The sequence below is a fragment of the Physeter macrocephalus genome, unplaced genomic scaffold (assembly GCF_002837175.3).
Source record: "Physeter macrocephalus isolate SW-GA unplaced genomic scaffold, ASM283717v5 random_736, whole genome shotgun sequence".
Lineage (NCBI taxonomy): Eukaryota > Metazoa > Chordata > Mammalia > Artiodactyla > Physeteridae > Physeter > Physeter macrocephalus.
Window position 1 is genome coordinate 24,927 of NW_021146021.1, and position 25,055 is coordinate 49,981.

A 25,055-nucleotide genomic window follows, 5' to 3' on the forward strand; every position below is an offset into this window, starting at 1 on the left:
GAAACAATTAGTTCCTATCTACAGGATACTCAAATCCCTAGTGGACCTCCGGAAATCTAAACTCGTATTGTTCTCGGACAGAGATTTGCCTCACCACTACTGCCAAACTCCCAGTCCTGCGCACCAATGAGGTCTGACTCTTACGATTCTTTCCCGAGAGGAAATTTGGTAGTCAATGACTGTTTCCGGGGGGAGCTGAGAAAGTGAGTCTCACTTCCGGCAGAGGGAGGCTTTCTGACCCGGGATGGAGGAGGCGGAGGAGCTGCCCTTGGAGTGGGAGAGACTGCAGTTCAGTGAGTGGCCTGCGGTGTCTCCGACCCTCGGCCCTGGCCTAAATACTCCTGACGTTCTCTGGTCAACTCTTTCCCCCCCGACCCTTTTCCTCCCGAGCCTGGCATCCTCCTCCGGTGCCCTCAGAACCTCTGGGAGCTTCTTAAGAGCCCTCGAACCGCCTTAAACCTTTCCGGGGCCCCCTTGGAGCCCTTACAGATCCCTCAGACTCCTGAGGCCTAGCTGGACCTCGGATTTTCTCCCTCACCTTTCCCCACCCCACGACCTCTTGGGCCGCTTCCTCACTGTCTTTCTCTGTCCCTGCAGCCCCCGATCCACGCCTGGGCCCGGACTCAGGATGGAGCCCTTCCAGAGAAGGCTGTGCACAGGGACTCAAAGATCTCTCGCCCGGACCTACCCGAGCCATCCTCGCTCTAAAGAGCCTCCCGCGGGGCTTGGCCCTTGGCCCTTCACTCATCAAGGAGCAGCGCTTGGGGGTCTGGTGTGTTGGGGAACCCTTGCAGCCAGGACTGCTCTGGGGGCCACTGGAAGAGGAGTCTGTCTCCGAGCAGAAGGGCCATGGAGTGAAAACAAAGCAGAAGGAGGTATTGAGGGATAGGGCTTTACGTCTCCGTGACTGAAAATTTTGATCAGACGTTTCTCGATAACTCTCCAGTTTGTTAGAAGATGCAGGGTGTTTCAAGAGATAGGAGATGGTTTATGCCCTTTCTCTCAGGGACTGTCTCATCCCCTCACTTGCGGTAGCTGAGGAGGTGCAAAAAGTTATTAAAAGGTGGATTAGTAGATGGGACTTCCCTGGGTCCAGTGGTTAGGACTCCAGCGCTTCCATCGCAGGGGGCGCGGGTTCGATCCCTGGTCGGGGAACTAAGATCACACAGGCCGCACAGCGCAGCCAAAATGTGAAAAAAAAAAAAAAAAAAAAAAAAGGTGGATTAGTAGAGTGTCAGCAATGATGACGAAAGTCAAGAGCAAAGGTTTTTGGAATTAAAACGCCATGGGGGGACACAGGCCGCACAGCGCAGCCAAAATGTGAAAAAAAAAAAAAAAAAAAAAAAGGTGGATTAGTAGAGTGTCAGCAATGATGACGAAAGTCAAGAGCAAAGGTTTTTGGAATTAAAACGCCATGGGGGGACTTCCCGGGTTGCACAGTCGTTAAGAATCCACCTGCCAATGCAGGGGACACGGGTTCGATCCCTGGCCTGGGACGATCACACATAACTCATATTTAAAATAAAGGGATGGGCGTTTCCTTTATTTTAATTCTCCAGGATTATTTGGAGCGAAAGATGAAAAAGCACAGGTAAAGGATTTCATTGCATAAGTCCTGAAAAACAAATTTAAAGTTGATGTACCTCTTACTACTTCTTCTGTTTGGTATTCACTGAAAGGCAATAATATGTTCAATTCAGTAATTCACCACGCTTTGGGAGGGAGGTGAGGGGACAGTTTTTTGGGCCTTTATTGAATGAAAACTCGAACGGCATAGTCCTATAGAGGCAGACCAGAGACCATTAACCTTCCAGGGGCTTCATCTTAGATCTGTCTCAGGAGAGGTTACATCAGGGGTTTTTTTGTTGTTTGTTTCACCCTGGTCCCCTCAAACACATGGGAGAAAGACTTTTATTGGTTTATTTCAGGACGTGTCACTAGGCCCATGGGGAGATGTGTGTGCTTGTGAGCAGAGTTCAGGCTGGACTAGGTAAGTTACAGGAGAGTATGTAGTGAAGATGCTCCTTTGGGGCTTTCTGTTGTGGCATGGGATGGAATCGGAAGCTGACTTCTGGTTCCCACCCAGGGATCTTTGCAGTGAGTGTTCCAAAGGCATGGGATCCTTTAGGACTCAGACTGCCCAGGAGCTGGGGCTTTCAGGGAGGGCCACTTGAAGGGGATCTCCTGAGCTAGCTCTTGCTCTGCTTTGCAGTTTGGTGCAGCGGGGCAGGCTGGAGGGTGAGGGAAACGTGGCCCCAGTGCGGATCAGCGAGAGGCTCCACCTGCAGGTGTACCGGGTCGTGCTGCCAGGTTTTGAGCTGCTGACGTGGCCCCAGCCTCCCTCGGAGGGCCTGAGCCCCACCCAGCCCAGGCTAGAGGAAGAGGTATCCTTGGCTGTGGTGACAGAAGTGGAGTCTGCTGTACAACAGGAAGTGGCCTCCCACGGGGAGGATGCAGCAGAACCTTGCATAGGTATGTGTCAAATAAATGCTGGCTTCCCCAATTATCACCAAAATAACCTGTTGATAAGACAAAGCAAAGCTTAGGGCGTAAGACAGGGGAGAACAGTAGCATTTCTGAGAGGGAAGGGCAAAGCCTGGATGTTTATCGAAATTTTGAAGTCTGGTATAAGGTGGATTTTTCAGTGTGGGATGGGGACGGGGCTCGATCAGTATTGGGTAAGGATCATGACATAGTAGTTTAGGATTTGTGGAGACAGCAAGGCTAGAATTTTCAGGTAAGAGGTTCAAAGAGTTTGGGGATGTAAACTGTTATTTGATGCTTTTTATTAAAGAGTGACAGGTCTTTTCCTTGGAATCAACAATATAGTTGACTCTTGAACAACATGGGGGTTAGGGGCACTGACCCTCCGGGCAGTTGAAAATCTGAGTATAACTTATGGTTGACCCTCCACATCCAAGGTTTCACATCTGTGGTTTTGCATCTGCGGATTCAACCATGTAGTGCCGTGGTATTTACTGTTGAAAAAAATCCTCGTATAAGTGGATCCGTGCAGTTCAAACCTGTGTTTTTCAAGGGTCAACTGTATAGATATTTGCAAGTTTTATCTTCCTGAGTTAAGTTTTCTGGAATAGTAAGGTCACACTGACAAAGACAGCAAGTGTGTATAAGGTTTACAGTTTTCTTATGTTTTTTCTGTCTGGGCTGGGGATGGGGATTCCTTTATTTTCACGTGACCTAAAGTGAGGAGGTGGTGGTCTCAACTCATCCGCAGTGCATGTCTCCAGAGGGAGAACAAGGGCACTCTGGGATGGCCTTTCTCTAGAAATTATCCAGATGTCTAGACACTGTGGTTCCCAGGAGAGCCTCCCCAGAAGGCACCTGAGACTGGACAGAAAGATAAACAGAGTGTGTGACTCATGTTCCAGGGAAGAGATTGGTGTCATTGCTCCCATTGCAGTTCAGGGGCTGAGAAGAAGACACATATTCCTATAATTTCCTGGTGAGACCACTGTGACCCCCTGCTACAGTCACCTACTAAGCGCAGCACCCCACTCTTGCCTTGCAGATCCTGGTCACCAGTCACCCCCCCACATCCAGGTGGTGAGCCCTGGACTTCAGCCCCAAATCCAGGACCAAGTTTCCAAGGAGAGTCAGCCACTCAGCCCACTGCCTCAGGATGGCCGTGTAGACGAGGAGGACCCACCCCAGACCCAGATGCCACCTGAACCTCAGAGCAGCTCCACTCCCCAGCAGGGCCCTGAGAGCAGTGAGGCCAGTTCCTCATCTTCTGCCAGGGGCCCCCAGCTGCATGCTTACCTAGTCAAGAAGTTGCGTAGCCCCAGTGATCAACGGCCACCCAGAGCGAAGACCTCAGAGCCCGGGGCCCAGCAGAGTGGAGAGCAGCAGCACCCTGGCTTCCCCACATGCTTGCGGAGCGCCCCTGGCCCGGTGGGAGGCTCCCCGGAGCGGGGGCGACGGTACCGCTGTGCCGAGTGTGGCAAGGCCTTCCTGCAGCTGTGCCACCTGAAGAAGCATGCGTTCGTGCACACGGGCCACAAGCCCTTCCTTTGCACCGAGTGTGGCAAGAGCTACAGCTCAGAGGAGAGCTTCAAAGCCCACATGCTGGGCCACCGTGGGGTGCGGCCATTCCCCTGCCCTCAGTGCACCAAGGCCTACGGCACCCGGCGAGACCTCAGAGAGCACCAGGTTGTACATTCAGGTGCCCGGCCCTTTGCTTGCGACCAGTGTGGCAAGGCCTTCGCCCGCCGGCCCTCCCTGCGGCTGCATCGCAAGACACACCAGGTTCCAGCGGCCCCTGCCCCGTGCCCGTGCCCTGTGTGCGGGCGGCCCCTGGCCAACCAGGGCTCCCTGCGGAACCACATGCGGCTCCACACGGGGGAGAAGCCCTTCCTGTGCCCACACTGCGGCCGGGCGTTCCGCCAGCGAGGCAGCCTGCGCGGGCACCTGCGGCTGCACACAGGCGAGCGCCCTTACCGCTGCCCACACTGCGCCGACGCCTTCCCCCAGCTGCCTGAACTGCGGCGCCACCTCATCTCCCACACCGGGGAGGCCCACCTGTGCCCCGTGTGTGGGAAGGCCCTCCGGGATCCCCACACGCTGCGCGCGCACGAGCGCTTACACTCAGGCGAGAGGCCCTTCCCGTGCCCCCAGTGCGGCCGTGCTTACACGCTGGCGACCAAGCTGAGGCGCCACCTCAAATCCCACCTGGCCGACAAGCCCTACCGCTGCCCCACCTGTGGCATGGGCTACACTCTCCTCCAAAGCCTCAGGCGGCACCAGCTCAGTCATCAGCCCGGGGCACCCTCCAGCCCACCCTGTGTGCCGCCTGCCGCTTCTGAGCCCAGCATGGTGCTCCTGCAGACCGAGCCAGAACTACTGGACACAGGCAGTGAACGGGGCGGGTCCCCAGCCCCGGACGTCTTCGAGGTCGCCCTTTCCGAGAGCCAGGATAAGTGCTTTGTGGTGCCTGCGGAGCCGGGTCCTGCTCCCAGCCTGGTGCTCATCCATAAGGACATGGGCTTCAGCACCTGGGCAGAAGTGGTAGAGGTGGAGACGGGCACCTGACCACCCTCACCTTCCCTCGGCAGAGCTCTGTGTAAAGACTGGTGTTTCTGAGCTTAGGTGTCTGGATTTTTCTCTTTGGGTTCCCTGATAGAGACTAGTCTATGAGAAGCAGGTCAGGGACTTCCCTTCCTGCTTATGGACGACCACTTTGTTTCCTAAGACTCTTAATAAGGTAAACCACTTCTAGATGTAAGATCTTTTTATCAACTTCCAGTAGAGCTTGTCCTGCCACCCTCCCTGGGAACTCCTCAAGGTGCTTGTTCTTTAAACCATGTGGAAGTGACCCTGCCCAGTGAGGTAGCCAGGTCACAGGCAGCACTGTTGCCCTGCTGGGGTGCTTAGTGCTGGAATAGTCAGTCCCATCCAGCTGCCTCAGGGACAAGCATTTCTATTTGGAACCAAACGGAATGACTTGTGAAGGTTAAAAGGCCAGAGACACTCAGCTGACAAGTCTCTGAGTCAGGCATTAGATTATTTTGGCAGCTTTTCTCACCACCGAAGGCCTGTGAGGTTGGTTTTTGTTCTGTGCTGAAGGACACCAAACTCATTGGAGGTGGCTAGGGCAGGTCTGCACCCTTCTGTGTATCTGGCCAAAGGCAGCCCTGTTGAGGGAAAGAGCAGGGAATGAACATGTGTTTCATGTTTCATCAGCTGCGGGCCTGGCCTGCCCGAGGTTCTGGGGACACAGCTGTGGACAAGACAGAGGCAGCGGCCTTTACAGAGCTCAGGTCTACAAGGGGCAAAGAGCAACAGTAAGAGTTTAAAGAGGAGCCCTCCCCGGTGCTGCGGATGTGTTTAATGGGATGGGTTAACCTGTGGGCATCAGGGAAGGTGTCCCCAAGAAATTATAATGATAATAAACAGCCTTTGTTGTGGGCCAGTCCTTTATGTGAGTTTATTTATATAATCCTATAGCAATCCTGTGAGATAGTTATGAGGACAGTCAGGAACAAAGAGCTGTAAGTGTCCTGCCCAAGGTGACAGAGCTACTAGGTGGCAGAGATGAGGTTCAAATCCACGTAGTTTAGCACTGGAGTAAGGCTCTTAACCTCCACACTCTAGTGTCCCGCATTTCAGCTGTGACTTGTTGGATGAGGAGGTGTGGGGGAAGGTGGGCATGTGAGGAGCTGCATGTGAGAAAGCCCCACGGTGAGAGCCTGGGTGTGAGCCCTGAGAGCAGCATGGCTGGAGCAGAGAATGAGGGGAGGGGGCCAGGGTCAGGTCACACAGGCCTTGCTTCAAGAGTTTGGACTTCATTCTCAGGACATTGAGGGGCTCTTTGAAGGGAATGATACAATCAGATTCATGATTGAAGAGACCACTGGAGAGGATTAGCCGGCAAGGTGCGGTTGTGGGGAAATCAGTTAGGTGGCTGGGAATGGGTGGTAGTGGAAATGCAGTCATTCACCCAACAAATACTGAGCACTTCCTGCGTGCTGGTTGTTAGGGGTATAGCAGTAATAACAGCCTCTGCTCTCATGTAGTTACATTCTGGTGTGGCAAGAGCCAATAAACAAATACATGTCAGATGATGGTAAATGCGGTGAAGAAGAGTGATGCAGGGGAGAGGTTGGATGGGGAGTGTGATTTCCAGAGGGCGGTCAGGGAAGGCCCCCAGGAGCGTGACAGAGACCTGAACTATGGAGAGGAGTGGGCCAGGCTGACGCCTGCCGAAGGAGCTGGATTCCAGTCAGAGGAAGCAGTGCCAGCAGAGCCCAGCGAGTTCAAGCAGGAGCAAGGAGCCGAGCAGCCAGGGCGGAGCGTGCAAGGAGGTGAGGGCAGGGGCTGTAGGCTGTGGGGAGGGCTTTGGGTGGACATGTTCTCTGGGAGGTGGAAGTGACCAAAGTCAAAGACTGAGGGAGAGAGGAAGGTCTGACTCCTGCTTTCTGACTTAGCGAGTTAGGTAGCCGTGGGGTGGAAATGGGACAGCTATGATTTTGGCTGGGGATGGGTTGAGTCCAGGTGCCTGTGGGAGAGATCTCAAGAAGGCAGTGGGAGGGGAGCACAACCTGCGGGGAGAGGGGAGGCTCCTCAGGAGAGATTAAATCAGCATCCGATGAAACAGGAGAACCTGCAACGTGTAAGTCGCAGAAGCTGATGGAAGAGCTTCTCAACAAGGAAGAAGAGGGCAACGATGTCCTTTGCTGTTGAGAAGGTTGAAATTTGCCAGTCGCTGGTGAGCTGAGTGAGGGCAGTTGGAAGCCAGACTGCATTGCTTTGAGGAGGGGGAGGCAAGAGAGACAGGGGAACTTACATTCTTGTTTACCATCCTCCTTCTGTCCTGCAAATTGGGTGTTGTGCCCCGTATTTCACAGATGGGGAAACAGATTCAGAGCGGATTGGTAACTGCCGAGACCGCACAATCAGTAAACAGCAGAGCCAGGACTGCGACTTGCGACGTGTCGTGTCCTCTGGCTTCCCAGCACTCAATCTCCGTGTCATAAGCAGCCCCGTGTCTCCTGCTTTGCACTGACTTTAACCCATCCACCCACCCAGTGTGAGTAACTTCTTGGCAAAGCGTCATTCTGAAACTGTCCAAGGAGAGGGAGGACAGCAAGAGATGGTGACTGTCTGTGGAGAGAAAGGCCACATCATCTTAAGCCTGAAAAACAGCTGCTAATACTAGTTTTGAGTCAGCCAACCCCCTGACTCAGCCTGGTAGGTCCTACTCTTTTCCAGCTCCAGCTTCAGGCGGGTCATTCCAACTCAGGTAACCTCTCAGCTGTGTCTGCCCAGCGTTGTCAGCTAACTTGGGGACATACCCATCGCTTGATACTGGACAGTGCAGGGAAGTGGGGATGCTTTGGGTTGCTGGGGAGGCCTGCCGACACCCCACAACTGTCCTCAGGCCAAAACCTGGGATGTTTACCCCCCCCTTTGTCACATCTCCACACAGATGGGGGACTTTCCACTGAGACTGTCCCTGGTGATGCAGAGCAGTGTCCGATCAAAGCCAACAAATTCAAAGCCACCTGGTTTGAGCACGTCTGCTCAGCCAGCGCTCATGGCTGAAGTGGGAATGGGCATCGGAGAGCATCATCCAACTTCCTCACGTTACAGATGGGAAAATGGAGGCCGAGAGAGAAGTCGCCTACTAAGGCATGAGACCAGAGAGTAGCAGAACCGGGACAGGGCCCAGGTCTTCTGAAACCCGCTTTAGTGCCCTTCCAAAGGAAATAAAAGGCAATGACAGTTCTTGGAAAGACTGATCACTGGAATATTTTTTTCATTGAGAAAATACGCCCCCCAAATCAAAATAATTCTTGTGTCATTTTAATGTTGACAGTCCCTTTATTCCCGACTTCTCCTCTTCTCCATCGCCTGATAAAGTCACTTTGAACTGTTTGGTGTATATAGCACTGAATTTGAATGCTGCTTCTTGCTATAGAGCAAAGTTGCAGTGAAAATGTTGCTGGACACCTTTTCACAGGTGCAAATTTTTTTTAAATTGGCGTATAATTGCTTTACAATGTTGTGTTAGTTTCTGCTACACAGCGAAGTGAATCAGCCATACGCATACACACATCCCCTCCCTCTTGGACCTCCCTCCCCAACCCCATCCCACCCAACTAGGCCATCACAGAGCACCGAGCTGAGCTCCCTGTGCTGTATAGCAGGTTCCCATTAGCTATCTATTTTACACATGGTAGTGTATTTATGTCAAACCTGATCTCCCAATTTATCCCACCCTCCCTTTCCCCCACTGTGTCCACACGTCCGTTCTCTACGTCTCCCTTTCTATTCCTGCCTTGCAGATAGATTCATCTGTACCATTTTTCTAGATTCCACATATATCCATTAATATATGATATTTATTTTTCTCTTTCTGACTTACTTCACACAGATGCAAATTTAAATTCACAGGGTGAGGGGACTTCCCTGGCAGTCCAGTAGTTAAGTATCCATGCTTCTATTGCAGGGGGCACGGATTGTGCCCCCTTGTTCGGGGAACTAAGATCCTGCATGCTGCATGGCGAGGCCAAAAACAAACAAACAAAAAAAAACGTGCCGTGTGTGTAGCTGCTGAGCCAAACGTCAGAAAGTGCAGGAGATAAAGAATCTTTGATCCTGATTTGCAGCTTTAATAGTGTGAAAAAAAATCTTAAAATAGAATCAAATTTGATTCATGTTTAGGGACCTTTAAACAATGCAGAGCATCCTGGACTAGACAAGTTCAGGTGTGGCTCATGGCTCTGCCCTTAACTAGCTGCATAAACTCAGGCAAGTTACTTCTCCATGCCTCAGTTTCCTCATCCATAAAATGGGGATAGCTGTAGTATGTACCTCATCAGTGCTACATACCTGGCACATGGTGAGCAATTAATAAGTTGTAGCTGGTTATTAATAGTATTGGAATCAGCCCTCTTAACTTGGAAGACAAGCAAGATTGAGGTACATGTTGCCTATAGGTAGTGCTTGTTTGGGCAGGTCAGCATCACTCACAATAGTTTTGTGCTTTGGGTGCACATGACCTCTGGGTATACAGTAGTCCCCCTTGCGGCGATGGCCTGTGAGGCAGGAGTCGAGTCCTGGTCCTCGCCCAACTCTCTGTATGACCTTGACCAATTAGCTTCCCAGCTCAGAGGCTCCATTTCCTCCCAGTGACATGGGGAAATTGGACCAGATCAGTGGATCCCAATCTCGGCTCCACCATGAAGCCCTTTTGGTAACTTTTTTTTTCTTCTGTGGGTCCTGTATTTAAAAAATTTTTTTATTAAATAGAAACATATTTTTGAATCAAAATAGAAAACTGCTGATCAGAATTGAGGAAGAAATAAGGTAATTAACCATCTAAAAAGACATAATTTCAGCCAAAAGGGAAAAAATTACTGTTGTCTTAAGATAAATTTACAATTTTTGAGTTCTGTTTTTTTTTTAATATGCAAAAGGACAAGGCCACCCTGTATGTAGTACATGCACAGAGCCCTAGGCTTCAGAACATCTGGATTGGGACTTCCCTGGCAGTCCACTGGTTAAGACTCCACGCTTCCACTGCAGGGGGCACAGGTTCAATCCCTGGTCGGGGAGCTAAGATCCTGCATGCTGCGTGGCCTGGCCAAAAAAAAAAAAAAAAAAAAAGCACGAAAACAGAAAAAAAAACCCAGAACGTCTGGATTTAATAATATCTGATCTCCTTTCCAGCTCTGAAATTCTGTAACTCTATGTCCTGGAACATAATTCAACTGTTTTCAGTGATTATAGAGCTTCGCTTTACAGTATAATGCTGGCTTCACCCGTGATTTTGTTTGATGCCAACTTGGGCAGAAATGCAACCCCTCATTATGGCCTTGTTCTCAGAGGGAAGTAGGATCTGTTTTAAGGGTGCAGGTATGTGTTTGTGTTGAAAGCAGGAATGACACGCTTGGCTGCAAGTACCCACTGGGCCCAGAGAGAGTTCCAGAGAGAAGGTTCCTGGCTGGGAGGCTTGCAGTGGGCCCTGGAGCCTGAGGGTGTGCTCGGTCTATTGGGACCCTGCACCCATGGAGGTGCTTGGATCCCTCCAGAGCCACATTCACAGAGAGGTGCTCTCCCTTGGTCCTCTCTGCAAAATAGAGGGTAGGTACAGTCTTGTGTTCACCCAGGAAAACAGGGAGGCTGTCCAGCTAGAACCCACTTGATAATACTAGCCTCCATTTATTAAGGAATTAAGTCCACTTTTCACTGTGAATGTTTTCAAACACAGAACATTTAAAAGAATAATGTAACAATCTTGTTACCACCTAGATTTAATTATCGCTAACATTTTGCCCTGCTTGTTTCATCTTTGCTGTAAATCCTTCAGTGTAATCTGTAACTCATGAGGAATTAAAAAAATATATAACAATGTGTCATATAACACTTAGCAAATTAACAATAATTCTTCCATATCATTGCATATCTAATCTATGTTTAGATTTTCTTATTTGTTCGAAAATAGTCTTTTTACAGTTGATGTGTTCAAAGGTTTAAATCAGTCATGGTCATTTTATTCCCTTCATGCCTTTGGTTGTTAGGTCTCTCTTAGGTTTCTATTATTCTGAACAGTCTCTCCCACCCACCCCTTGCATTGCCACATCATGAATTTGTTAGAGAAACCGGGATCACTTGTCCTGTCAAATGTCCCCCATTCCTCGTGGTGGTGTCTAACTGATTCCTCTGTCGTCTGTATTTCCTGTAAACTAGTAAGTAAAGCTAGAGGTTTGATCCAGCCTAGGTTCACTCTTTTAGGAAGAACACTTCATAGGCAGCATTGTGGATTTCCTGTTGCATCGTATCATGTAATAGTGCTGTTTATTGAGTGCTTACTGTGTGGCAGGAAGGACTTGTGATACTTTACAAACATAATATGCTGTGGGTGAGTAATTTAGTTTTTACTTCATAACGCCTAAACTCTGAATCCAGCTAAACCTGGAAGGAGACAAGGGGTATATGGAATCCAAAGAATTACAGCAAGTCAGAGCACAAAGATAACAGGATTTGAGAGCTGGGAGGTGCTCTCCACAGGAACAAAAGGAATGGTGGGGATAAGATAAAACACAAAATCAAACTTCTCAGAATGGCCTAGAGTCTTCTGGCTGGTCTTGCCGTTCCTGGGCTCAAAATGCCCGTGGCCTCCACAATATCCGTGCTATCTCTCTCCCGGCCGAAGAACCCATGCCTGCCATCCAACCCATCAGTCTTAGCTGTGCAGACAACCCACAGAGCCATTTGGGTTGGGTCTAGCATTTGCCAAGGACCAGATGTCTGGACATATTCGAAATGAAGTTCTCATCAGAAAAGTTCTCCCCCTAAATGGACTTGCTCTGTGTACTATTAAGGCATGTAAATTCATCATCCTGATGCATAAAACCAGGAATAAGCCTGGGAAAGCAGGAACCCTTATAACCAGATCTCATCTTCCCAGTGCTTAGAGAACCAAAGTTTTCTCCTTTGGAACATTGTCTGTAAACAACTTGAGGAAGTCACGGCCCAAGACTTGCCCCTTAACAGCCATGTCTGTGCATGAGTGTGCCATGGACTCAGCAGGGCTGCAGCTCCGAAGCAGAGTCTGCAGAGTGACCAGTATGATCTTATTTAAGTTTTTCGACCACAGCCTTGCGAAGTGAATATTGTTATAATTCTGATTTTACAGGTAGTGAAACCCAGGACCAGCCTCCCAAATCAGTGCTCTCATTCATGCTGTGGTGCTTGTCTGTTGGGAGTGGTGGGTTCTGACAGCGAGGGAATGAGGGGGAAGTCAGCAGGCCCCTAGCTCCGCCTGAACCCTCAGTAGAAGAGGTGCCATATGTTATGTGCTTTGTCCTTCTCCCTGCCAGCAACCCCCCCTTCTCTTCTCCCTCTCAGGTTGACTCAGCACTGGCCCAAGCCTGTCCTCAGAAAAAGGAGGATCACCTACCTTGAAGCAGGAAGGACGAAACCGCACCTCTCTTCTCTCCACTTCTCAAGAGCCCTGCCCCCTTCTCTTACTCACGGAATTTTTAAAGAAATTAGTGAGGTGAGATCTTCTCACCATTCCACTCCAAGAAAAATAGAAGAGTAGGCTCAACATCATTAGTCAACAGGGAATACAAATTAAAACCACGATGAGACACCTACACATCTATCAGAATGGTTGATGTGAAATGGAAGGATGAGATAGAGGTTGGTGAGATACGAGTGGCCAGGAGTCTTCAAACATTGCTGGTGGGAGTGTAAACCAATACAACCGCTCAGGACAACTATTTGTCAGAGTTGCTTATTAAAACGTATGCCTGCCTTGTGACCCAGAAAATCCATCCCCGGGCATGTACCCAATAGAAATTAGTGCTTATCTACACCAGAAACCCACATGCGAATATTCACAGCCACACTATTCATTATAGCCCAAACTGGAAACTAATCCAAATGCCCATCAGCAGGTGAACGGATAAATGAAATTACAATATTCATGTAGTGAAATACTACACAGTTTAAAAGGAACAGACTGCTGATATGTTGATACACATAACAGGGATAAACCCCAGAAACCTGCTGAGCAAGAGAAGTCAGACAGAAACAGGTATATGCTGCTGGTTTCCATTTACATTAAGTTCGAAAGTAGGAAAACTGATTTACGGTGATGGTGGTTAGAATAGTGGTTATCTCAGGGATGACTCAAAGGAGTATGCTCGGGGCTGGAAACGTTCTTTCTCTTGATCTGGTGGGTGTATGCATACAAATTTGAGTTAAACACTTAGGGGGACTACCCTGGTGGCGCAGTGGTTAAGAATCCGTCTGCCGGTGCAGGGGACACGGGTTCGAGCCCTGGTCCAGGAAGATCCCACATGCCACGGAGCAACTAAGCCCGTGCGCCACAACTACTGAGCCCACGTGCCACAACTACTGACGCCCGTATGCCTAGAGCCCGTGCTCCACAACAAGAGAAGCCACCGCAGTGAGAAGCCCGCGCACGGAAATAAAAAGGGTAGCCCTGGGGGCTTCCCTGGTGGCGCAGTGGTTGAGAGTCCACCTGCCGATGCAGAGGACACGGGTTCGTGCCCCGGTCCGGGAAGATCCCACATGCTGCGGAGCGGCTGGGCCTAAAAAAAAAATTTAAAAATTTAAAAAAATTTTAAAAATAAAAAAATAAAAAGAGTAGCCCCTGCTCACTGCAACTAGAGAGAAAGCCCACGCGCAGCAACGAAGACCCAACACAGCCATAAATTTAAAAAAAAAAAAAAAAAAACCGCTTAGGAGTGGTTTCAACATTACCGTATGTAAGCTAAACCTCAATTTTTAAAATATATAGAAAAATAGGAATGAATATATATGTATAATGTAAATATATATATAAATATATAAATACATATATAGGAACTGGGCCGCCCAGGCATTAAGCTGATTCATGGGAGTCGAGTCCTGGTCCACGGTTCTCTGCCAACCCTCCCTCCCCTGCTGTGCACCGGGCCGCTCCCTGTGATCTTCCCAGACTGTACATGTCCGCAGTCCAGACCCTGAACGGCCAGGCCGGAAGGACAGCGAGGCGAGCACCTGTGTTCCCGCTCTTTGGCCCTCTGTCCTAATTAGACCCAGGACTAATATTTACCTTTCTTACTGCAAACTGGAAGTGGGGGAGGGCTGGGCAGGGGTAGTGTGGGACCAGCAGCCACTCTAGGCCTGGCAGGGGGCAGATAGGCAGGGGGAGAGGGAGGGCCCTGCCATGGAGACCAGGGATTTGAGCTACCCCTGTTCCGGGGCAGGCCACATCCTGGGAGACCTGGGAGAGAAGATAGACCAGAGGGCCTGGCTCCTCCTCCCAGGCAACCACCGCACACAAACACACCTCCCTGGCTTCCAGACAAGGAAGAGGGCAAGTGGGACCCTCCATCAGTGGCTGAGAGGCCAGGGCAAGTGTTGGCCGGCCCTGCCCCAGTGTGTCCTGGGATAAGGTGGCCACTCTCATCTGGCCACACCCTCGCCTCCATTTTCTTACGTGCATGTGGTGATTACAAAAACCTCCCCACTGGTTTACATCCATATAGCTACTCATTATTAAGTTCTTACTATGTATTCATAATCTCCTTTAGTCCTCACAACAGGATACTCTTTTCACTGTACAGATGAGGAAACAGACACACAGAGATCGAAACAACCATCACCGTGTGTTAGGACTGGAAGGAGCCTCAGGAAGATCTTGTGACCCCACTGGCCCAAGTTCGCCTGTGTCTCTGAGAGGGAGGCACTGGATGGTGGCTACGCTGGTCTTTGCTCTGGGACTTCCTCCCAGACCACCCATCCCTGGTCCCAGGATGACCTGTCCTCCCGGATGGCGGGGGCGGACTATCTATCCACCTGTCCCCACGGCCCTGACCTGCTGACCTCTGCCTCCTGGCTGATTTCTTCATGTTGGTTCAACATTAACCCAGAGGGGTCAGGACAAGCCCTCAGAGTCCTGGGAGCGGACACACTATGGCGCACGTCCGAGGCCTCTGGCTACCTGGCTGCCTGGCCCTGGCTGCCCTGTTTAGCCTTGTGCACAGCCAGCATGGTAAGGGGGGCCTGGAAGCTGGGACAGGCTGGCGGACTGGGATGTAAGCCTGTGGGCCGGGGTCCCCTGGCTCGACAGAGAGCACAGGGCCGGCCCCCAGGTGCCTCTTGGCTCGCTGTGTCCAGCTTAGGGAAGGAGCCAGGTGCTCAGGGCTGGACAGACAGTGACTACTTCTCTCTTGCAATATGGGGGGTGGGCTGGGGTGACCCATGAAAGGAGGGGGGCTAGTGGCTGCCATTAGCAGCCTTTCAGGTCCTGCCACCATCCTAGACACCCCCTTTATGGAAGCCAGCAGGCAGGCCGGGCTTGCTTCCTGCCCCCATGGTGGCTAAGACAGCCTGGGCCCCTGAGGCCACTGTCCCACGCCCTTTCTCCTGCAGTGTTCCTGGCCCCTCAGCAAGCACTGTCGCTGCTCCAGCGGGTCCGACGCGCCAACAGCGGCTTCCTGGAGGAGTGGCGGAAGGGCAAGCTGGAGCGAGAGTGTGTGGAGGAGCAGTGCAGCCGTGAGGAGGCCTTCGAGGCCCTGGAGTCTCCCAGTGCCACGGTGAGGCCCCAGGGAGGGAGGGCCGGGGGTCCCTGCAGGGGCACCAAGGAGGGAAGCGAGAGCATCACAGCTCTTTGTTGATAACTTCATCTCTGGCCCCGTTTCCCTGGGCTGCCCTGATGAGCGGTTCAGCCTTTCTAGGAGGCCCCAGTGCCTGGGCTATGTCAAGGCCCCAGGGTACGGTGAGGCTTCAGGACATTGGGGGGCAGAGGGCCCTCCTCAGTTTTTAGACATCTGTCTGTGTTGGGATCTCTGGAGACCCTGGCCCTGGCCACATGGCCTCTCAGCTTTAGCTTTGCTGCTACTTCTGTGCCACCCTTGGGAGGTGGGTCTCTGGTCAGGCCTGGGCCTAGGCCTCAGTGTTCCAGGAGCCTTTTGCAGCTTTCCCTTCCCTGGGGCTCTGCCTGGGCCCCTCTTCTCCAGTCTACCCCACCCAGGGGAATCCCTTTCAATCTTGTCTGGCCGGGGGCGGGGTGAGGGGAAGGCGGGGAGCTCCCCTCTCCTCAGATACTCTTCTCCTCCGCGGGCTTGGGCTTTTAGAAGCAAAAGTAGAAAACTCTGCCACAGACCTCCCCAGAGCATGACCAGGGTAAGGGAAAGGGGAAAGTATAAGGAGAAGACAGGAAGTTTACAAAACAAAACAGGATCCTACCGCAGCCTCACACTCAGCCTTGTTTTTCAGGATGCGTTCTGGGCCAAGTACACAGGTGAGTACTGGGAAGGGTTTGCTCCAGGAAGGGAGTCCTGGGGACCCGAGTTAGAGGGTGCTCCACTCCAGAGAAATTTCTGATCCATCCAATCATCCATTCCTCCACCCACGCCTCTTTCCTTCCTTTCTTCCATACGCATCCCTTTCAGATCTCCATTTCTGAACGTCATCCCACCCTTCACTTGAACCTGTCCTATCCCTGCCTCAATCTCAGTGGTGTTTCTGGGTCTTTTCCAGCTTGTGAGTCAGTGAGGAAACCTCGAGAAAAGCTCATTGAATGTCTGGAAGGTGAGGAACTGACATGAGGGTGTGGGGACAGGATAGGAGGGGACAGCCTGGGAGAAGAGTGGAGTAGGGGTGGGGTAGGAGTTGTGGCCCAGGGGTGGTGGCCTCTAGCAGCTGACATTGCCTTTCTGTTCCTGCGGTCAAGGATGTGTCTTTGCACCTGGCTCTGTGCCTGGCAGTCAGTAAGATGATTAATATCGGAGGAACAAATGAATGCACGGGTAATGAAATAATGTTTAAGGCCTCCTCCTCATCAGAGCCCCTGCCCATGCCAATCAGTCTTCCCCGTGTCCCCAAGGCAGAGCTTCGATGATGTCACATTCTTTCTCCAAAACCTTGAGTGGCTCCGCATTGCCCCGAGAATAAAGCACAGGCTTCTTAGCCTAGTGAATTTTGCAGGTTCTGATCATAACCTTCCCTTCAAGCCTTATCTCCCATTGCACCAACCCTGAATCCAGCCCCCCAGCTTGCTGAGAGCAAGCACTTCTCTCAACAGGGCAAGATGTTTCTATATCCTGGCCCCTGCTTACATTATCATCTCCCCCTGGAGCAGCCGTCAGTGCCTACTGAAAACCCCCCTATCCTTCAAGCATTAGTTCAAATACCACCACCTTGCTGAGCCTTCAAGGTGCATCCTCCTTCCTCCACAGCATTCTGAATACACCTTTAGTATGACAGTAGACCCCACAACATGGAACTCTTTAATCACACTGGCCATGCTTTCATTTGTTAAGTAATTTATTCAATAGACATTTCACTAAGCCCCTGCTGTGTGTCAAGCTCTATGGTTGAGTGCTGGGGATTTTAAGAGAATCAGGGAGCTCACAGTTTCATCAGAAAACAAAAATACAAAACATCAAAGTAATTGATGGAAAAGTTCTGTTCCAGGTGCCCAGAGAATTCCAGGAGAGGGAGCATTTCGTTTGCTGGCAGAATCAAGGACTGCTCCCCAGAAGAAGTAGAGTTTTACTTGGATTTGTGGGATGCACTGATGAATAAATAGGAAAGCATTCCAAGGCAAAGGAAAGAGCACGTGCAAAGGCCCTTAGTCACGAGGAGCTAAGATAACAGGACACCTAGACCAGGGCCAGATTCGGAGAACCTCGTTCACTTTTTCATTCTGCTGGCTATGAGGAGCCACTGAATATTAGCTCTGTGAGGGCAGGGACCTACTTGACTATGACTGTCTTATTCATTGCTATGTCCTTAGTACCTGGCATAGTGCCTGTCACATGGTTGTCACACAGTGGGCACTCAGTGAATATTTGGTGACTACAGTTAAATGGATTGTAGAACTGCTGGGTACAGAGGAAGTGCCTGAGTAAATGCAGGTTAAGGGTCATGCACCAGAGGTAGCTTGGAGGGGATGGACCGATAGAGCTTTACTAGGAGAGAAGCGGGGACAAATCCTCAGTGTAGGAGACCTGGGCTGGGGGTCTCTGCAGGTAACTGTGCCGAAGGTCTGGGTATGAACTACCGAGGGAACGTGAGCTTCACCCGGTCAGGCATCGAATGCCAGCTGTGGAGGAGTCGCTACCCACATAAGCCAGAGTGAGTGATGGGCAGGCCTGTCTGCCAGGGGGCTGAGAATAGGGGGTGAGGAGACACTGGGGGTGGGGGAGACGCCTCCTGCTGAGCAATTTTCTGTTCCAGAATCAACTCTACCACCCACCCTGGGGCTGACCTGCAGGAGAATTTCTGCCGCAACCCAGATGGCAGCATCACTGGGCCCTGGTGCTACACTACGTTCCCCACTGTGCAGAGGGAGGAGTGCAGCATCCCTGTCTGCGGTGAGCTGGGGGAGATCAGGTGGGCACGGCCAAGGCCCATGGGTCTTCCTGGGCCTGGCAGCACAGGACGGGAATCAAGATCCCGGCTCCCTTTGAGCTGGCGTTAGTTATTGACAACATATTTGAGCTTGTTCGTTAGTGAAGTCAGGAGACCAGAGAGAGTTAGCTTCCAGCCTCCTCCCCTCCCTCCACAGCCTTTGCTTCCTTATGATCCAGGATGTGGCCCATTCTAAATATGCTTTACTTCCTGCTTGAGGCATTCTTCCCTCCAGGAAGCCCTTCCTTCCATTTCAGTCCATGTACCCTTTGGCGAGCATCACAGAGCAAGCCTCATACAGTCCAGCCCTGCATGATTCTGTCATCATTATTTCCCACGATGTGTCAGCTAGCTATAGCCATAATAATGCCGCAAACCCCACAAAACCCACAAAATCACAAACAACCACAAAAGCTGGGGGGCATACACTGATAAGCATTTATTTCTTTTTTTTTAAAGATTTTTTTTTGATGTGGACCATTTTAAAAGTCTTTATAGAATTTGTTACAATATTGCTTCTGTTTTGGTTTTCTGGCCGCGAGGCATGTGGGATCTTAGCTCCCCGACCAGGGATCGAACCCACACCCCCTGTATTGGAAGGGGAGGTCTTAACCACTGGACATCCGGGGAAGTCCCACATTTATTTCTTATGTGTCTGAGGTTCAGCTGGGGCGGCTCTGCTGATCTCAGCTGCACTCGCTCACGCGTCTGTGGGGTCTAGGTGTAGGCTGGGCTTGGCTGGTGGCCCTCTGTCAAACAATGGGTCCAGCTGAGCTTGGCTCATTGTGTGGGTGGGTCCATGTCTGCTCCATGTGTACTCATTGTGGGGGGAGGCTGAAAGGCAGCAGCTTCTTCCATGGGGGCAGCAGAAATACCAAGCAGTGAGCAGACACACATCTTTAAGCCTAGGCTCAGAACTGGCAGAGTCAGCTCTGCCCACACGCCATTGGCCAAAGCAAGTCCCATGATCAAGGCCAAGGTCAAGAGGGGGACCTTTACACTTCTGCTTGTAAAATAACAGGGCAGAGGATGTGGATCCAGGTGGATCCAGTAGGAGTAAAGAATTAGTGCCAGTAACTCAATCTACCAAACATGGGTTGCTCTCCTTTGTCCTTCATGCATCCTTGTAGGACCCAATGCCGGATGCTGGGGCCAGTCTTACAGCGAGTTGCCAATCATAGTAACAAAAACAGCTACAGTTTACCAAGCCCCCACCCCTGAACACCTATGATAAATATGGTGCAGGTGTGCTGAAACTGACCTACTGCCTGTGCAGACATCCTCAGTGGATCCCAGCTATCTTTCCTACTGCGCCCTTGTGAAAGCACAGAATCCTTAAACTCCAGGCAGTCACTACCAATAGATTACAGATAGCGCAGGAGATGAAACCTGGTTACCATCTCTGGCTTATTATGCACCAGACACTTATGCCATATATTTTGTTTAAATCTCTCAATAACCCTGCAAAAACGCATGAGTAATCCCTTTCACAGGCAAGCAGACTGTGGCTCAGAGAGGAGAAGTGACTTGAGGTCTATAGGGTAAAGGCCGAAAGGCAGGGATTCACATCCCGTCTGGCCCCACGTGTGGTCCACCCACTCTGCCCTGTTTCCTCACCCACCAGGCCAGGAGCGAGTCACTGTGGAGCCGACCCAAAACTCCAGAGACTTCACAGGGAATCTGTCACCTCAATCGGAAACGTGCATCCCTGATCGCGGCCAGCAGTACCAGGGGCACCTGGCGGTGACCACACATGGGTCTCCCTGCCTTGCCTGGGCCAGCCAGCAGGCCAAGGCGCTGAGCAAGGACCAGGACTTCAACCCGGCTGTCCCACTGGTGGAGAACTTCTGCCGCAACCCAGACGGGGATGAGGAGGGCGCGTGGTGCTATGTGGCCGGGGAGCCTGGCGACTTTGAGTACTGCGACCTGGACTATTGCGGTGAGAGGGCAGGGCAGGGGCCATGAGACAGAGGACACAGTCTGTAGGGAATAACAAGAACAGTGCCTCCCCTGGTCTAAGGCTTACCGCTCACCAGTGAGTGCATTCATGACACCTGACACTAACCAGGTGGGCGTAATCCTAGCTCCACCTTACAGCTGAGGAAACTGGGGCCCGCGAGGTTTGGTTTCCTAGTAACGCAGGTGCGCTTGCGCTCTTAACCTCTACACCAAATGACCTCCGCGGCTGCCTGGGGGCTTGGGGAGGTCAGAGGGTGGGTGAGGAATGGCCTGGCCCAGCCGCAGCTGGTGTCTGGGTCCCTGCAGAGGAGCCGGTGGATGAGGAGGTGGGATATGGGCTGGGCGAGGAGCCGGATGCGGCCATAGAGGGACGCACCACTGCGGACAAGTTTCAGCCCTTCTTCAACGAGAGGACCTTCGGCGCCGGGGAGGCAGGTCAGGAGGCGGCCGGAGGGGCGCGGGGCCGCGGCATGGGGGCGGGGGCGGGTGTTGCAGCGCTCGGCCCCTCACGGTCCCGCTGGCTCGGCAGACTGTGGCCTGCGGCCTCTGTTCGAGAATAAGTTGGTGCAGGACAAAACGGAACAGGAGCTGTTCGATTCTTACATCGAGGGGCGCATCGTGGAGGGCCGGGATGCGGAGATTGGCCTGGCGCCCTGGTGCGTGCTCCCTGCCCCCACCGACCCCTTCCGCGCCCGCATCCCGCGCCCTGGGAGACTCCTCCGCCCTCACAGGTCTAGGCTCCACAGACAACCTAGCGCAGCACCAACATCTCATCGAGCACTCACAGCCACCTTTTGAGATTGGGTTTGCTACTTCTCCAAAGCAGATTGTGAAGCTGAGGGTCAGAGCGCTTAAGTACTCGCCTAAGTGGTGCTGCTAATGAATGGGTTACACAGCAGGACTAGATTCCTGTTCTTCTGACCCCGGAGCTGTGCTAAGCTGTGCTAACTCTGGCCTGGAAGAAGCTTGATTGGGGGGGCTGGGGGTGCAAAAAGCAGGTGGCAGCCCCGCGGTGTCACATATATGCCCCGGTCCCCAAGGACGGGAAAGTCAAGCTGGGGTCTGGGCCCAGCAGGGAGCTCTGTCCAGTTAGTTCTTAAACCTGGGACTTTGCGCTTGTAGGGCTGGTGGAGGGGCAGCCCTCCCACCTCCTAACGCTTCCCACTTCTTCTCCCAGGCAGGTGATGCTTTTCCGGAAGAGTCCCCAGGAGCTGCTGTGCGGGGCCAGCCTCATCAGTGACCGCTGGATCATCACCGCTGCCCACTGTCTTCTGTACCCGCCTTGGGACAAGAACTTCACTGAGAATGACGTTCTGGTGCGCATTGGCAAGCACTCCCGCACCAGGTACAGAAGCGGGGGCCCGTGCGTGTCTGGCAGGGGTCCGAGTCCTCCCGAGTGACTGCGAGGGGCTCTGGTGACTCTGGGCCACGAGGGATGTGTCTGTACATCTCTCACCGTAGAAAACCTGGTAGGCTCTGCTGTAAAGCCTGTATGGCCACGTCCTGACTGAAGCGTGGACCTGGGGACAGAGAAACTAAGCCTTTGCAGAGAGCAGAATCCTGGCCTGCCCTTAGCACCCTTCCAGGCACCAGGACACGGCCCAGGTGTGACCTCTGAGTAGAGGCTGTTTGGATCAGGGCCTACAGGCTGCGTCCCTCCCGCTACCTGCCTGGGCTGTTTGATCCCAAAGCTCTGGGCAACTTCAGGCCAGGAAGAAGCTGCCAGGACAGGAGCCGGCCCTCTCCCCCTCACTGGCGGCCTGCTGGTTACCCTGACTCCCAGACCCTGAGGGCAGGCAGTTTTCTTCCTCGGGGAACCAGCTGCCCCTCATTGGGTGGCCTACAGCTTCTCCTTTTCTCTGCTGGGGTCTGCACAGCTATGAACGAAAGATTGAAAAGATCTCCATGCTGGAAAAGATCCACATCCACCCCAGGTACAACTGGAGGGAGAACCTGGACCGGGACATCGCCCTGCTGAAGCTCAAGAAGCCCATCAGCTTCACCGAATATGTCCACCCCGTGTGCCTGCCCGACAAGGAGACAGCAATCAAGTGGGGCGGCCAGAAGGGCAGCCGTGGGGTGGCTGGGGGGGCAGCCGTGGGGGTTGGCCAGGGGTCAGGTGGTTGGGGGGCTGGCAGCTGAGCACCTGGGCTGGGTTCTGGGCCTGACTCTGACACCCTATTGCCTTGCCGAAGTTCCTTCCCTTTTCCAGGCCTCAGTGTCTTCCTGCACTGGTGTTTTAGATTCAGGTCTCTAAGGGATGGTGTTGGGGCCAGGAGGTTCCTAGACTGGTCTGTTCTCACTCAGTCCTTCTCCTTTCCCCAAGGTTGCTCCAGGCTGGATACAAAGGGCGAGTGACGGGCTGGGGCAACCTGAGGGAGACGTGGACAACAAATATTGGTGAGGTGCAGCCCAGCGTGCTGCAGGTGGTGAACCTGCCCATCGTGGAGCGGCCGGTCTGCAAGGCCTCCACCCGGATCCGCATCACCGACAACATGTTCTGTGCCGGTAAAGTCCCCTGGGCATGGCTGGGCAGGCGGGAACAGCAGGGCCTCGGGTTGGGAGGATTGAGACACGTGAGTAGCACAGGCCAGGGTTCAAGTCCTGGCTCTATTCCATTAGGCTGTGTGAGGGTTGAGCGAGATAGTGTATTTAAGGTGTTAGGCATGGTGCTAGTCACTGGTCAAGTTGTCAGTATATGTGAGCCAGACACCAGCCAGAGGCCACGGGTGGAGGAAAAGCCATTCATTCATTCAGTCGTTCAGCAAATATTTACTGAGTGCTTACTGTGGTCCAGGCAGTATTCCAGGGTGTCCAACAAGAACCCTAACAGATAGGGTCTCCTGTGTCTTCAGAGAGCTTTCTTCCTAGAAGGAGACTGTGTCAATAAGCAGATCTAGAATAGCAATCCGGATAGGAGAAAAATGAAGCTGAGTAAGGGAGTGAGAGATGGGGATGGGGCGATCGAGACAGAGTGGTTGGAGAAGTCCTCTCTGAGAAATGATGTTTAAGCAGAGACTAGAAGACATGGAAGAGTGAGCCGGTCTAGAGGAAGTGCACTCCAGACTTGCGGGGACAGCAGGTACAAAGGCCCTGAGGTGGGCGCATGCTTGGTGTGTCTTAGGAGCAGCAGGGAGGCCTGGAGGGCAGTAAACACAGGAAGGGCAGCATTGGAAGAGGGGAGAGAGGTGGGCAGGCAGGGGATGGGTGCTTCCTTCAGGGCCTTGAAGGACTTTGGCTTTTATTGAGATAGGACATTATTGGAGACTTTGGGGCAGGTGAGTAAACGATCTAACTTAATTTTTAAATTTTTAAAAATTTTAGGTGATTTCAGACTCACAGAAAAGTTGCAAAAATAATACAAAGAATTCCTTTATACTGTCATCCAGATTCTGCCACCTCCTTTGTGTGTGTGTGTTGTGTGTGTGTGTGTGTATTTATACACACACATATACACACTATTTGAGACTAAATTGTACATATGTTGCCTTTTTTACCCATACACTTAAGTATTTCCAAAAAAACAGGGATGTTCTCTGCCATAACCACAGTGCATTTATTAAACCAAGAAATTAATAATGAAAAAAGAAATTAATAATGATATTAAAAAAAACACGTTTTTCCCATCCAGGATCCAGTCCAGGATCACACATTGTACTCAGTTGTCAGTCTTTGTCTTTCATGATTTACACATATTTGACATGTAGAGGCCAGTTATTCTGTAGATTGGCCTCAGTTTCGCTTTCTCTAAGGTATCCTAATGATCAGATTCAAGCTAAGTGATGTTGTGTCCTTTTCAGGCATATGATGTCTCTGTCCCATAACTGGTGAGATTAACTCTGACTCTTGGTTAAGGTGGTGTCTGCATCTGCCATGTTTCTCACTGTAAAGTTCTGTTTTCCTTTTTAAGACTAATAAATATCTTGTGGGGAGAAAGTTGAATACTGCCTGTCCTGTTTCTCATCAAATTCTTCTCCTAACTCTGGTAGCTGCCAAATGGTGTTTTCTAATTCTGTCATTCCTTCTACATTTATTAGTTATCATCTTATTGTAAGAAAGAATTTTCTTTCACTCTGTCACTGTGGACTCATGGGTCCTTTCTTTAATGGCTATAATTTGTTAATATCATTATTATAATGTTCAAATTATCCCAGGTTTGGCCAGTGGGAGTCAAAAAAAGAAAAAAACAACTTGGCTTCTGTGACTTTTGGAGATGTCCTGTCAATCTCTGAGTACTTTCTTACTTTCAGCGCAGCAAGATGTTCTAGATTCATCCTACTTGCCTTCTAGTGGAGAATGGTATTTAGAAACCAAGATCTGGGTGCCAGGTGTGCACATTGTTACTGGGGTGTCATTGCTCCTAGGCCCTCTTAGCAGACAGAACTAGAAAATACATGTATTATGCATATACCTAAATCTATATCTATGTTCTTTCTCTCTATCTGGCTATCTAAAACCATGAGATGACACTGAAACCTCCCATTGCAATGCAATAGGATTTTTTTTAACATCTTTATTGGAGTATAATTGCTTTACCATATTGTGTTAGTTTCTGCTTTATAACAGAGTGAATCAGCTATACATATACACATATCCCCATATCTCCTCCCTCTTGCATCTCCCGCCCACCCTCCCTATCCCACCCCTCTAGGTCATCACAAAGCACTGAGCTGATCTCCCTGTGCTATGCGGCTGCT

At 51.4% G+C, this 25,055-nt stretch overlaps 2 protein-coding genes across 2 annotated transcripts; both read left to right on the forward strand.

Annotated features, from left to right (window-relative positions):
- Positions 1-154: 154 nt before the first annotated feature.
- Positions 155-5,100, forward strand: ZNF408 (zinc finger protein 408). Its single transcript, XM_028486218.2, has 5 exons — positions 155-293; positions 598-875; positions 1,929-1,990; positions 2,213-2,472; positions 3,530-5,100. The coding sequence occupies exons 1-5, from the start codon at positions 245-247 to the stop codon at positions 5,047-5,049; spliced, it is 2,169 nt and encodes a 722-aa protein (XP_028342019.1). The 5' UTR covers positions 155-244; the 3' UTR covers positions 5,050-5,100.
- Positions 5,101-11,876: 6,776 nt separating this feature from the next.
- On the forward strand, positions 11,877-23,898 carry F2 (coagulation factor II, thrombin). Its single transcript, XM_028486225.2, has 13 exons — positions 11,877-12,523; positions 14,607-15,034; positions 15,415-15,578; positions 16,261-16,285; positions 16,525-16,575; positions 18,018-18,123; positions 18,226-18,362; positions 20,024-20,338; positions 20,665-20,793; positions 20,888-21,014; positions 21,536-21,703; positions 22,236-22,409; positions 22,685-23,898. The coding sequence occupies exons 2-13, from the start codon at positions 14,956-14,958 to the stop codon at positions 23,193-23,195; spliced, it is 1,986 nt and encodes a 661-aa protein (XP_028342026.1). The 5' UTR covers positions 11,877-12,523; positions 14,607-14,955; the 3' UTR covers positions 23,196-23,898.
- Positions 23,899-25,055: the final 1,157 nt, after the last annotated feature.

Excerpts from the sequence above, each read along its gene's own strand:
- ZNF408 (XM_028486218.2), top strand. The coding sequence starts at position 245 with ATGGAGGAGGCGGAGGAGCTGCCCTTGGAGTGGGAGAGACTGCAGTTC. Across the intron at positions 294-597 it reads GTGGGAGAGACTGCAGTTCA|CCCCCGATCCACGCCTGGGC; the intron begins GTGAGTGGCCTG and ends CTGTCCCTGCAG. Across the intron at positions 876-1,928 it reads TGAAAACAAAGCAGAAGGAG|GACGTGTCACTAGGCCCATG; the intron begins GTATTGAGGGAT and ends GGTTTATTTCAG.
- F2 (XM_028486225.2), top strand. The coding sequence starts at position 14,956 with ATGGCGCACGTCCGAGGCCTCTGGCTACCTGGCTGCCTGGCCCTGGCT. Across the intron at positions 16,576-18,017 it reads GCTCATTGAATGTCTGGAAG|GTAACTGTGCCGAAGGTCTG; the intron begins GTGAGGAACTGA and ends GGGTCTCTGCAG. Across the intron at positions 21,704-22,235 it reads GGCAAGCACTCCCGCACCAG|CTATGAACGAAAGATTGAAA; the intron begins GTACAGAAGCGG and ends GGGTCTGCACAG.